Source organism: Ranitomeya variabilis, chromosome 2 (genome assembly GCF_051348905.1).
Source record: "Ranitomeya variabilis isolate aRanVar5 chromosome 2, aRanVar5.hap1, whole genome shotgun sequence".
Taxonomy (NCBI): domain Eukaryota; kingdom Metazoa; phylum Chordata; class Amphibia; order Anura; family Dendrobatidae; genus Ranitomeya; species Ranitomeya variabilis.
In genome coordinates, this window is record NC_135233.1 from 608,342,167 (window position 1) to 608,354,779 (window position 12,613).

Below are 12,613 nucleotides of genomic sequence, written 5' to 3' on the forward strand. Positions count from 1 at the left end.
CCTTAGACAATTACGCATCGGGTACTCTAGAATATGTATGTATGTTGCGCTGTGAGTGGTGTTTAAATCCCGCATAAATATTGCTGATTGGTTGCTCCCGGCCGGCCGCGACCAATCAGCGAAGAATGTCTCAAATCCCGCGCCAATGCGACACAGGATCTCCGGGACAGACAGACGGAAGTGCCCTTAGACAAATTATATATAACAGAATATCGCCAAAGTGAATATTATGGAAGATCAATAAATAAATGTGTTTTAGTATTGCTATTTATATCTATGTAATATATGTGTTGTCTTTTGTAATTAATCACTGGAAATCACACTGCTATTTATAATTAGATATGTCTATTATATTTATATGGTTGTTATAATAGTAATTTTAAATAGAAAGACGTTATGGAGTTTGTTTTGTTCTTTTGTTATAATATACGATAAGTCACATTTGTATCTAATTTTTTATCGGTATAAAGTTGCCTGGGTTTTCTTTATTAAAATTGAGATTCTCTACAACATTACACTATTATCACTGAATAATTGAGATTATAAGTAAGGAAAATATGGATTGTTAATCTGAGGTTTTTATACTCAGTTTATGAATTTTCACAATTCACCTGTAATTAGTGTTATTAGGGTATTATTTATGTTTTGTACATTGCACCATCATTATTATATATAATAGTCGTATGTCTTAATAGTAGCAAGATATATTAGTTAATATCATTTATTTGCATATAGGAAATTTTGAACTTTTTGCTCTACCTCCGACGTGATTTTGTTATCATTGGAGGTCAGGTGGAGCGCGCCGACTCAGGTCTTTCCGGCCGCAGACTCGGAAACCCTCGGTCTACAGAGTCAGCTGATGGGCACGTGAGCAGTTACCGCTGCAGCGTACGTCATCGGCTTCTCGCTTGACCGAGGACGATGGGTCACTTAGTAGCGGCGGGGGAACGTCTCGGCGCGCCGGCTCACTATGGCAACCACTGATCACATGATCTTCAGGGCAGATGTTATTGGTTGCGGGGCACTATAATAGACTGTACTTCCCTCTTCCCCGACACGCCCCCTGAAGAAGTAGTGGACGAAACGCGCGTCGGGGTAGAGGGACCGAGCGCTCTTCATACAGCTCTGTAAGTATAGTAACACTCATTGTTATTATGAAGCCCACGGCATATAGCAAGCTTCTATTTTGGATAAAGGGTAGCTTTTGCAATACGAGCATTATTGCTGTGGGAGTGTGAATATCTAAATTACTGGCTGGAGCACTAAGTCTATTACCCCTTATATGCATTTACTGTTGATTTGAGGGATTTAGAAAATACTTTCTGCTCAGCTCATGTAGATATATAATTATGTATTACCATTGTTCACCGCTGATTGTGATTAGTAGCCGTATCGGTCCCTTATAACAGATATTGTGGTTTGGTACAATTTTGTATTTTAGGTTTATGTATTTAATGTCTTTAATAAAAGGATTGATTTTATACACAGTGAATTGTGTGCTTTCTGTTTCACTGCTCAAGAGAGCTATTAGTGATACGGACGGGATTGGATATAGAGTATATATATATATTTCCTATAAACAAGAATATAACTGCTATAATACTGCCCCTATATACAAGAATATTACTATAATACTGTTCCTATGTACAAGGATATAACAACTATAATACACAGGATGCAGTATAAGATTATTATTTTCACCAACCCTTACAATGAATTTGTCTCTTATTATAGGAGCAGTCACTTCTCTTAAACACCTTATTATATGGTAATCGCTGGAAACCCTTGAGAAAGGGCAGAAGTCACCAATGTCGGCACTTTTCTTAGAATTGTGCCAGATTTGCAGATCAGGATTGTAGACCCTTTATTTTATACGTCACTCACACAGGACTGCTTGTATGTGAATCCTCCGCTGTGAATGAACTGTCGTGATCGGCTGAAGTAACGACTTAGCAAAGGAGTTGACCGTTTTGTTGTAAAGTCAGACTTTAATTTTGCCTCTGTACAGAATTTACAGCCTGCGGATATTTGCCTTTATATCAAATACCGGATGGAGGGGAACATCACAATCACTTTATACAGGAGAAATTCTTCCTGACAAACTCGGTGGTTTATTAAAATGTCGGACTCTGAAATTTTAAAAGCACAAAACGCATCAGAAACAAACCCTCAGGGAACAGGTGAAAGTTCAGCCGACAACCACCAGGTCTTCGGAGGGGAACTCGTAGTAGGGAACCTCGAGGTTGAGCGGCGCGGGGCCCTTCCTAATTCTACCGGAGGCGTCATAGTGAGAACCGTGGCAAGGACAGTAGTATCCTCCGAAGTCTCCAGCGTTGGCAATGGGCACGCAACCAAGATGGGTGCAGACTCCGATCAGGATGGCCCACTCCGGTTTCTTCACCCGGTCCAGGTCATGCTGAGGGTCTCGCAACTCGCTTAACTCAACCTGAGCCTCCTGCTCAATCTCCTTGGGGGTCCTGTGGCGGATGAACAGGGGCTTGCCTCGCCACTTAAAGCACATGTTCTTGCCTTCGGGGATGTCGGAGAGCTTGACCTCGATTTTGGACAAGGCCAGAACATCGGCCGAGGCGCTCATGCTGGAGACAAACTGGGAGACGACGTTCTTGGCCACGTAGGCTGTGGCGACTGTGGTGACACCGGTGACCAGGTAGGAGAAGCCCTTCCTGGCATCGTCGCTGGGGCGAGAAGATTTTCTGCTGTCTGCGACTTCTGGGCGGCGGTAATCGGAAAATTCAGGTACGGTGACGTCGCTGTGCAAGAAGCGAATGGTGGCAGGACCTGCGGGAAAAACAACAGAGGAGAAGGAAAATGTAGAGAAGGGAACCCTGACACATTTAGGTTAGGGCCACACAGACTGCGATGCTGTACAGCCATGACAGTGCGCTGGGGTGATACCCTGCACTGCAAGTCGCATGTGGCGAAACCTCAGATATCAAAGTCTTGTGTGACCTGCCGGAAATTTTTGGTACGACAAATGGTTAAGGTAGAGCAAATAGTGTCAGCTTGAGTCGCCAGGCCCCAAGTGCAAGGCCGGCAGAGGTCTCAAAGGTAGAAGATGCGCCTATCACCAGAATGAGAGTCCCACAGTCTCCCAATGGAGCCGCCTCTCCACTCTTTGATACTCAGATATAGGCCTCAATGGCAGGTCGAGAGACCCCTGTGGTCCCAGAGGTGGATTTCATACACCCCGAAGCACTGGACACTCCAGGAACAGGAGAATCAGCTCTTACCAAACATCATCCGCAGCTGCTCTTATGATCAGCCGGTCTGGTGTGATGTCAATGTTGCACCGTAACGCATGTGACATCACTCCAGGCAGGAAAACCAAAAGAAGAGCCGTGGATGATGTCAGACAGGTAGGGACTCTCATCCAGCAACCTTCACGGTGGTGGACTGGGATATGAGAGTTCATTCTAGTGGACACTGTGCAGGGGGGCGGAGGTGGGGTTGTTAACCTGCAGATATGGGGTAACATGCAGGTCCATAGTGTTTTGAACCTGCACGACGTCCGTTCTCAGACCCCGGCTGCTGAGCTTCACTCCTCCTTGCAGCGGTCGGGTTTCAGTCACCCAGCACAGTCCAGGTCCTCCTACGACAAAGCCCAGTGCACACTGTCACCCGCATACCACGCAGGCTCGGCGTGATGTAAAGATGAGCAGAACAGAAGCACCGAGGCTCTCAGCCAAACCGGCGGAGCAGTACACGAGCGAGCGGCAGATAAGGGAAAGGAGGAAGTGTACTATAGGGGACAAGTCCTGATACAGAAAGCCGTGGGGACAAGATCTGGAGCCGGCTCCCTGATCACTGACAGGACCCTTAAGAGTGTATAAACAGAAAACAGGCCATTAAAGGGATGTGCCATCGCAGAGGTCCACAGAGGGCACAAATGTGTATATTAAACATCCCTATAGCTGCATCTAAATGCATGTTCGAGACAGACATACCCTTTAAGGAGTTAAAGGTGACCTGTCAACACACTTACATATGACAGTGTGGTCTGGCTTGCCCCCTTATGAGAATGATACCTTTTGTGTACAGATCCCACACTCCAGTCACAAGAAACCTGGTGTGGAAGATATATGCAAACCAGAAGAGAAGTAACAGTGCATGGCCACACCCCAATGCACTTCCTACCTGATTTGCATACATCTTATTTCTCATGCCTGACATCAGATCTCTACAGAAAAGGTGTCATTGTCATAAGGAGACCAGGAACATCACTTAAAGGGGGGGTGTGACAGGTTCCCTTTAAAGGGTTTGCCCTGCCATAGGATATGACTGCATATGAGTGTGAGGCGATAATGTGACTACCCCTTTAACTGAGGAGCGTTACACTGCGCAGGACCCTCACCAGATATAGTGACACAGGTGCAAGAAAAACTATAACACTACAATTCCCAGCAGCCCCGCCCCACAGAACGCGACGGAGGCATGCTGGGAGTTGTAGTCCTAACACACGGACAGCATGGGCCTCAGTCTCACCATTGATGCCGGCGGTGGCGGACAAGGCTCCGGTGGCGGCTTGTCCGCTCAGCGTTTCCCGGCTGAGGAACGGCCTCTTCACGTCAAGCAGGACCTTATCGCCGTGCAGGACGGCTCCAGAGACCAGCGGCTTCAGCTGCCCGGCCACCGCGTACGAGGTGGCCGACAGGTAAGGAGAGAAGGCGCCGGAGCGGGCTGTGAGGGACAACATGGCTGCTTCAGGTCAGAGCTGCGGGGACGCCGCGCCGGTCACAGCGACCTTTCTCAGGAACAGGAAGTTACGTACAGGGGGCGTGATGACGTCAGGAGCGCGCTCCGTGAGGCGTCTGAAGCGCGTCTACGAGTCTGTCAGGAAAGGGGGCGTGGTCAGGAGAAAAAAGGCGCCAAAAATCTAAACTTCTTCAAAACAAATAATTTTCATTTGTATCTTTCATTATTTTCTAAGTATTTGCAATAAACATGCAGAAATCTAAGAATTAAAAGAAAATAGTGCAGTTGCTCATAGCGACCAATCTCATCCCTCCTGTGATTGGTCAGAAGATAACATACCTCCCAACTTTTGAAGATGGGAAAGAGGGACAAAGTTTGCAAATTTTAGACCACACCTCTGACCACACCCATTCATAACCAGCCACGCCCCAACCACACCCATTCATAACTAGCCACGCCCCAACCACACCCATTTAGCACTTCTGATCACAAAGTTTCGTAAACAATAATTATAAACAAAAAAAATATGGCCACGCAGGACGCTCCATACTGTACAATGGCCACACACGACGCTCCATACTATACAATGGCCACACACGACGCTCCATAGTGTACAATGGCCACACACGACGCTCCATACGGTACAATGGCCACACACAACGCTCCATACTATACAATGGCCACACACGACGCTCCATACTATACAATGGCCACACACGACGCTCCATACTGTACAATGGCCACACACAACGCTCCATACTATACAATGGCCACACACGACGCTCCATACTATACAATGGCCACACACGACGCTCCATACTGTACAATGGCCACACACGACGCTCCATACTATACAATGGCCACACACGACGCTCCATACTGTACAATGGCCACACACAACGCTCCATACTATACAATGGCCACACACGACGCTCCATACTATACAATGGCCACACACGACGCTCCATAGTGTACAATGGCCACACACGACGCTCCTTAGTGTACAATGGCCACACACGACGCTCCATACTGTACAATGGCCGCACACGACGCTCCATACTGTACAGTGGCCGCACACGACGCTCCATACTGTACAATGGCCACACACGACGCTCCATAGTGTACAATGGCCACACACGACGCTCCATACTGTACAATGGCCACACACGACGCTCCATACTGTACAGTGGCCACACACGACGCTCCATACTGTACAATGGCCACACACAACGCTCCATACTATACAATGGCCACACACGACGCTCCATACTATACAATGGCCACACACGACGCTCCATACTGTACAATGGCCACACACAACGCTCCATACTATACAATGGCCACACACGACGCTCCATAGTGTACAATGGCCACACACGACGCTCCTTAGTGTACAATGGCCACACACGACGCTCCATACTGTACAATGGCCGCACACGACGCTCCATACTGTACAGTGGCCGCACACGACGCTCCATACTGTACAATGGCCACACACGACGCTCCATAGTGTACAATGGCCACACACGACGCTCCATACTGTACAATGGCCACACACGACGCTCCATACTGTACAATGGCCAAATTTCACCGCGCTCCCTCGCAGCAGCCGGCAGCTTCCACTCCCACGGCGCTGAATGGTGTCATCCAGCTGCGCCGCTGACTGCTCACATCGCTGCAGCTGTGATACGCCACTGACAAAGACCTCCTATGTCTCCTGTGCCAGTCAGTGTCAGAGCGAGGAGCAATATCTGCTCTGATCCGACACAGCCAGCGTCCGCTCCGTACACCTCGTACACATGCGACTCCGCTCCATACACCTCGTACACACACGACTCCGCTCCATACACCTTGCACATGCGGCTCCGCTCCGTACACACACGGCTCTGCTCCGTACACCTCATACACACACGGCTCCTCCCCATACACCTTGTACACACACGGCTCCACTCCATACACTTAGTACACACATGGCTCCGCTCCATACACCTTATACACACACGGCTCCGCTCCGTACACCTCATATACACACGGCTCCTCCCCATACACCTTGTACACACACGGCTCCACTCCATACACTTAGTACACACACGGCTCCGCTCCGTACACCTCATACACACACGGCTCCTCTCCATACACCTCGTACACACATGGCTCCGCTCCATACACCTCGTACACACATGACTGCGCTCCATACACCTCGTACACACACGACTGCGCTCCATACACCTTGCACATGCTGCTCCGCTCCGTACACCTCACACACACACGGCTCCACTCCGTACACCTCGTACACACATGGCTCCGCTCCATACACCTCGTACACTCACGACTGCGCTCCATACACCTTGCACATGCTGCTCCGCACACCTCGCACACACACACGGCTCCACTCCGTACACCTCGTACACACGGCTCCGCTCCGTACACATTGCACACGCTGCTCCGCTCCGTACACATTGCACACACACGGCTCAGCTCCATACACCTTATACACACACGGCTCCGCTCCGTACACCTCGTACACACACGGCTCCGCTCCATACACATTGCACACGCTGCTCCACTCCGTACACCTCTTACACACACGGCTCCGCTCCGTACACATTGCACACGCTGCTCCGCTCCGTACACATTGCACACACACGGCTCAGCTCCATACACCTTATACACACACGGCTCCGCTCCGTACACACACGGCTCCGCTCCGTACACCTCATACACACACGGCTCCGCTCCATACACATTGCACACGCTGCTCCACTCCGTATACCTTGTACACACACGGCTCAGCTCCATACACCTCATACACACACGGCTCCGAACCATACACATTGCACACGCTGCTCCACTCCGTATACCTTGTACACACATGGCTCTGCTCCGCACACCTCGTATACATGCTGCTCCGCTCCGTACACACGACTCTGCTCCATACACCTTTCACACGCTGCTCCGATCCATACACCTTGTACACACATGGCTCTGCTACATTACAGTGTCAGAGTGTCACAGGGGCTTTGGCTTAGCCCTTTTTATGCATGGGGAAATAGCAGCCACAATAGCGTCGTGGCGTCACCCTCTCCCAGGGAGCTGCAGCTGCTCCTCCTCAAATGCACTGACTGGAGACAGACTTGTCAGTGAGTCATCGATCTGTGACATCGACTACTCACTCACACTGATCTGCATCTGTCGCTCTGCAATAACATAACACAACAGTGAGCACTGAGCAGCCGAGGCAAACAGAGGGAGGCTGTGAGTGGACGTCCCACCCTGCTCAGCCCCACTCATTCCACGCATGATTACTAGCAGCCAGGCATTATAATTAGCAGCTCCAGTCCACTCACACTGGTCTGCTGCTTACATTCATGCCGCCGGCACCCAGGCTGTGTTCGGCTGTTACTACGTACCTCAAACTAGAAGTGAGTCCCCTCTCTCTCCCTCTCTGAACAGTGACGCTGGGAGACTCAGGAACATACAGGGGAAGGGGCATGGCCTAACAAAAGGGGGTGTGACGGGAGTTCTCCTGCTGTCTCCCGGGATAAGAGCGTCCTGCGCTGGTCAGCGGGGCAAAGAATCAAATCCGGGACAATCCCGCACAATGAGGGACGGTTGGGAGCTAATGCTATGATTTAGCACTGCTGATCACACTTTCATAAAGAATAATTATAAACAAAAAAATATGGCCACACAGTGCTCCATACTGTATAATGGCCACACATGATGCTCCATACTGTATAATGACCGCACATGATGCTCCATACTGTATAATGACCGCACATGATGCTCCATACTGTATATTGGCTGCACATGATGCTCCATACTGTATATTGGCTGCACATGATGCTCCATACTGTATAATGACCGCACATTATGCTCCATACTGTATATTGGCCGCACATGATACTTCGTACCGTATAATGGCCACACATAGCTACTCCTACACACGCGGCTGCGCTCCGTACACACACGCTCCACTCCATACACCTCGTACACATGCGGCTCCTCTCCGTACACCTCGTACACATTTAGCTCCGCTCCATACACCTCATACACACATGACTCTGCTCCGTACACCTCATACACACGGCTCCGCTCCATACACCTCCTACACACATGGCTCCGCTCCATACACCTCGCACACACACGGCTCCGCTCCATACACCTCGTACACACACGGCTCCGCTCCATACACCTCGTACACACACGGCTCCGCTCCATACACCTCGTACACACACGGCTCCGCTCCATGCGCCTCGTACACACACGGCTCCGCTCCATACACCTCGTACACACACGGCTCCGCTCCGTACACCTCGTACACACATCGCTCCGCTACGTACACACACGGCTCTGCTACATTCACACTGTAAACACCTCCTGACCCCACACATAACAGGCAGTGCATCACCAGGGCACGTGCTTCTCTCCAGAGAAGGGGGTGTGTGAGCCCTGTGCCAGTGCTGCATGGCGCTCACCTGCGGGTGCCCTCACCAGGGCATGTGTTGCTTCCCTGGCAGTGATGGAGGGGCAGCGACAGCACAAAGCCTCATTAGGTGCAGATCAGTAAATCTGGAGACATTTCTCTGCACTGTGAGAACTAGTTTCCTTTGTTACAAGCAGAGCAACAGGCAGCCTGCTGCAGCACATGGCTACCGAGCACGCCCACTCCAGCTCATTATCCTGCTGGCACCTACCTGGCACCGCACACACCGGGGACATGAGGGTCGGTGTGCCTGCTCGTCCTGCACAACATCCAGCTGAGCTCCTCATCCGTGTCCTGTGGATCATGACCCCGTGCCCAGCGCTGGCAGCGCCTCCTTCATGCCACAGGAAGCCCTAAGTGTAAGACTCAGGAACATGGGGAAGGGGCGTGGCCTAACACAAGGGGGTGTGTGACGGCTAATTCTCCTGTGTTGTTTGCGGGAGCAGAGTGTCCAGGCAGGACAGCGGGGGAAAAGCATCAAATGCAGGACAGTCCCGCACAATGAGGGACGGCTGGGAGCTATGAGATAATGAAAGCTGAAATCTGATTGGTTGCTCAGTGACTCCACATGTAGGAAGTGACTCTATCAGGTGACACTGAATGTATTCTCAGAAAAAAAGGCCAAGAAAGCAAAAATTTTGCCGGGGTATGTAAACTTTTGAACACGGCTGTATGTATATGTATATATACAGCGTAGGGCTGGAGCACCTTGGGCCCACCAGAGAAAATCATTCTTGGGGTCCTCTATGTAGCTACATAGAAATAAATACACGACCACAAATTGTGCGGTAAAACACGCTAATATCAGAGTATAATGTAAGGTAGTACACATCTTAATTATGTAGCAGGGATTGGGGCAACCCCCTCATAGAATGTAATGTAGCCCCTCATAGAATATAGCGCAGCCCCCCTCATAGAATATAGTGCAGCCCCCCTCATAGAATATAGTGCAGCCCCCTCATAGAATATAGTGCAGCCCCCCTCATAGAATATAGTGCAGCCCCCTCATAGAATATAGTGCAGCCCCCCTCATAGAATATAGTGCAGCCCCCTCATAGAATATAGTGCAGCCCCCTCATAGAATATAGTGCAGCACTCTCATAGAATATAGTGCAGCCCCCTCATAGAATATGATGTAGCCCCTCATAGAATATAGCGCAGCCCCCCTCATAGAATATAGTGCAGCCCCCCTCATAGAATATAGTGCAGCCCCCTCATAGAATATAGTGCAGCCCCCCTCATAGAATATAGTGCAGCCCCCTCATAGAATATAGTGCAGCCCCCTCATAGAATATAGTGCAGCACTCTCATAGAATATAGTGCAGCCCCCTCATAGAATATAGTGCAGCCCCCTCATAGAATATAGTGCAGCACTCTCATAGAATATAGTGCAGCCCCCTCATAGAATATGATGTAGCCCCTCATAGAATATAGCGCAGCCCCTCTCATAGAATATAGTGCAGCCCCCTCATAGAATATAGTGCAGCACTCTCATAGAATATAGTGCAGCCCCCTCATAGAATATGATGTAGCCTGTCATGGTTCTCAACACACAGAGAACATAGTTGAGCATACAAAAAGGACTAGCTCTTGGAAGATGGGAACTCGAGCTGACCGTGAGCTAAACCTATCACAACAACTGAAAGTGGCCGGGTAGCGTGCCTACGTTTTATCCCTAGACGCCCAGCGCCAGCCGGAGAACTGACTGACCCTAGCAGAGGAAAATACAGACCTGGCTCACCTCTAGAGAAATTTTCCCCAAAAGGCGGACAGTAGCCCCCACAAATATTGTCGGTGATATTAGAGGAAATTGACATACGAAGTATGAAAATAGGTTTAGCAAAATTGAGGTCCGCTTACTAGATAGAAGGAAGACAGAAAAGGGGACTTCACGGCCAGCTGAAAACCCTATTCAAAATTCCATCCTGAAATTACTTTAGAACTCTAATATCAACTCATGACACCAGAGTGGCAATTTCAGTTCACAAGAGCTTCCAGTCTCAGAAATATTCAAACAAAGAGAACTGGAACAAAAATGCAAACAAACTTAGGACAAAAATCCAACTTAGCTGAAAGTAGTCTAGGAGCAGGAACATGCAACAGAAATGCTTCTGGTAACATTGTTGGCCGGCATAGAAATGACTGAGGAGCAAGGCTAAATAGAAACTCCCACATCCTGATGGAAACAGGTGAACAGAGGAGATGACAAACCCACGTTCAGTACCACCAGTGACCACCGGGGGAGCCCAGAAACCAAATTCACAACAGTACCCCCCCCTCAAGGAGGGGGCACCGAACCCTCACCAGAACCACCAGGGCGATCAGGATGAGCCCTATGAAAGGCACGGACCAAATCGGAGGCATGAACATCAGAGGCTGTCACCCAAGAATTATCCTCCTGACCGTAGCCCTTCCACTTGACCAAATACTGAAGTCTCCGTCTGGAAACACGGGAGTCCAAGATCTTCTCCACAACGTACTCCAACTCACCCTCAACCAACACCGGAGCAGGAGGCTCAACGGAAGGCACAACAGGTACCTCATACCTGCGCAACAATGACCGATGGAAGACATTATGAATAGAAAAAGATGCAGGGAGGTCCAAACGAAAGGACACAGGGTTAAGAATCTCCAATATCTTGTACGGGCCGATGAACCGAGGCTTAAACTTAGGAGAAGAAACCTTCATAGGGACAAACCGAGAAGATAACCACACCAAATCCCCAACACAAAGACGAGGACCAACACGACGACGGCGGTTGGCAAAATGCTGAGTCTTCTCCTGGGACAACTTCAAATTGTCCACCACCTGCCCCCAAATCTGATGCAACCTCTCCACCACAGCATCCACTCCAGGACAATCCGAAGGCTCCACCTGACCGGAAGAGAAACGAGGATGAAACCCCGAATTACAGAAGAAAGGAGAAACCAAAGTGGCAGAACTAGCCCGATTATTGAGGGCAAACTCCGCCAAGGGCAAGAAGGCAACCCAATCATCCTGATCCGCAGAGACAAAACACCTCAAATAAGTCTCCAAGGTCTGATTAGTTCGCTCGGTCTGGCCATTAGTCTGAGGATGGAAAGCAGACGAAAAAGACAAATCAATGCCCATCCTAGCACAGAACGCTCGCCAAAATCTAGACACGAATTGGGTCCCCCTGTCAGAAACGATATTCTCCGGAATACCATGCAAGCGAACCACATTTTGAAAAAACAGAGGAACCAACTCGGATGAGGAAGGCAACTTAGGCAAGGGAACCAAATGGACCATCTTAGAGAAACGGTCACACACCACCCAGATGACAGACATCTTCTGAGAAACAGGGAGATCAGAAATAAAATCCATCGAGATGTGAGTCCAAGGCCTCTTCGGAATAGGCAAGGGCAACAACAATCCACTAGCCCGAGAACAAC

At 49.5% G+C, this 12,613-nt stretch overlaps 1 protein-coding gene across 1 annotated transcript; it reads right to left on the reverse strand.

Moving 5' to 3' along the window:
• Nucleotides 1-1,968: 1,968 nt before the first annotated feature.
• UQCRFS1 (ubiquinol-cytochrome c reductase, Rieske iron-sulfur polypeptide 1) lies at nt 1,969-4,820 on the reverse strand. The gene is made up of 2 exons (XM_077288693.1): nt 4,504-4,820; nt 1,969-2,799 (listed from the first exon to the last, which is right to left on the reverse strand). The coding sequence occupies exons 1-2, from the start codon at nt 4,712-4,714 to the stop codon at nt 2,189-2,191; spliced, it is 822 nt and encodes a 273-aa protein (XP_077144808.1). The 5' UTR covers nt 4,715-4,820; the 3' UTR covers nt 1,969-2,188.
• Between the last annotated feature and the right edge of the window lie 7,793 nt (nt 4,821-12,613).

What these genes read in the sequence shown, in the direction of transcription:
- UQCRFS1 (XM_077288693.1), bottom strand. Translation starts at nt 4,714, where the DNA reads ATGTTGTCCCTCACAGCCCGCTCCGGCGCCTTCTCTCCTTACCTGTCG. An exon ending in CGCCACCGCCGGCATCAATG is followed by an intron (nt 2,800 to 4,503) that starts GTGAGACTGAGG and finishes TTTTTCCCGCAG; the next exon opens with GTCCTGCCACCATTCGCTTC.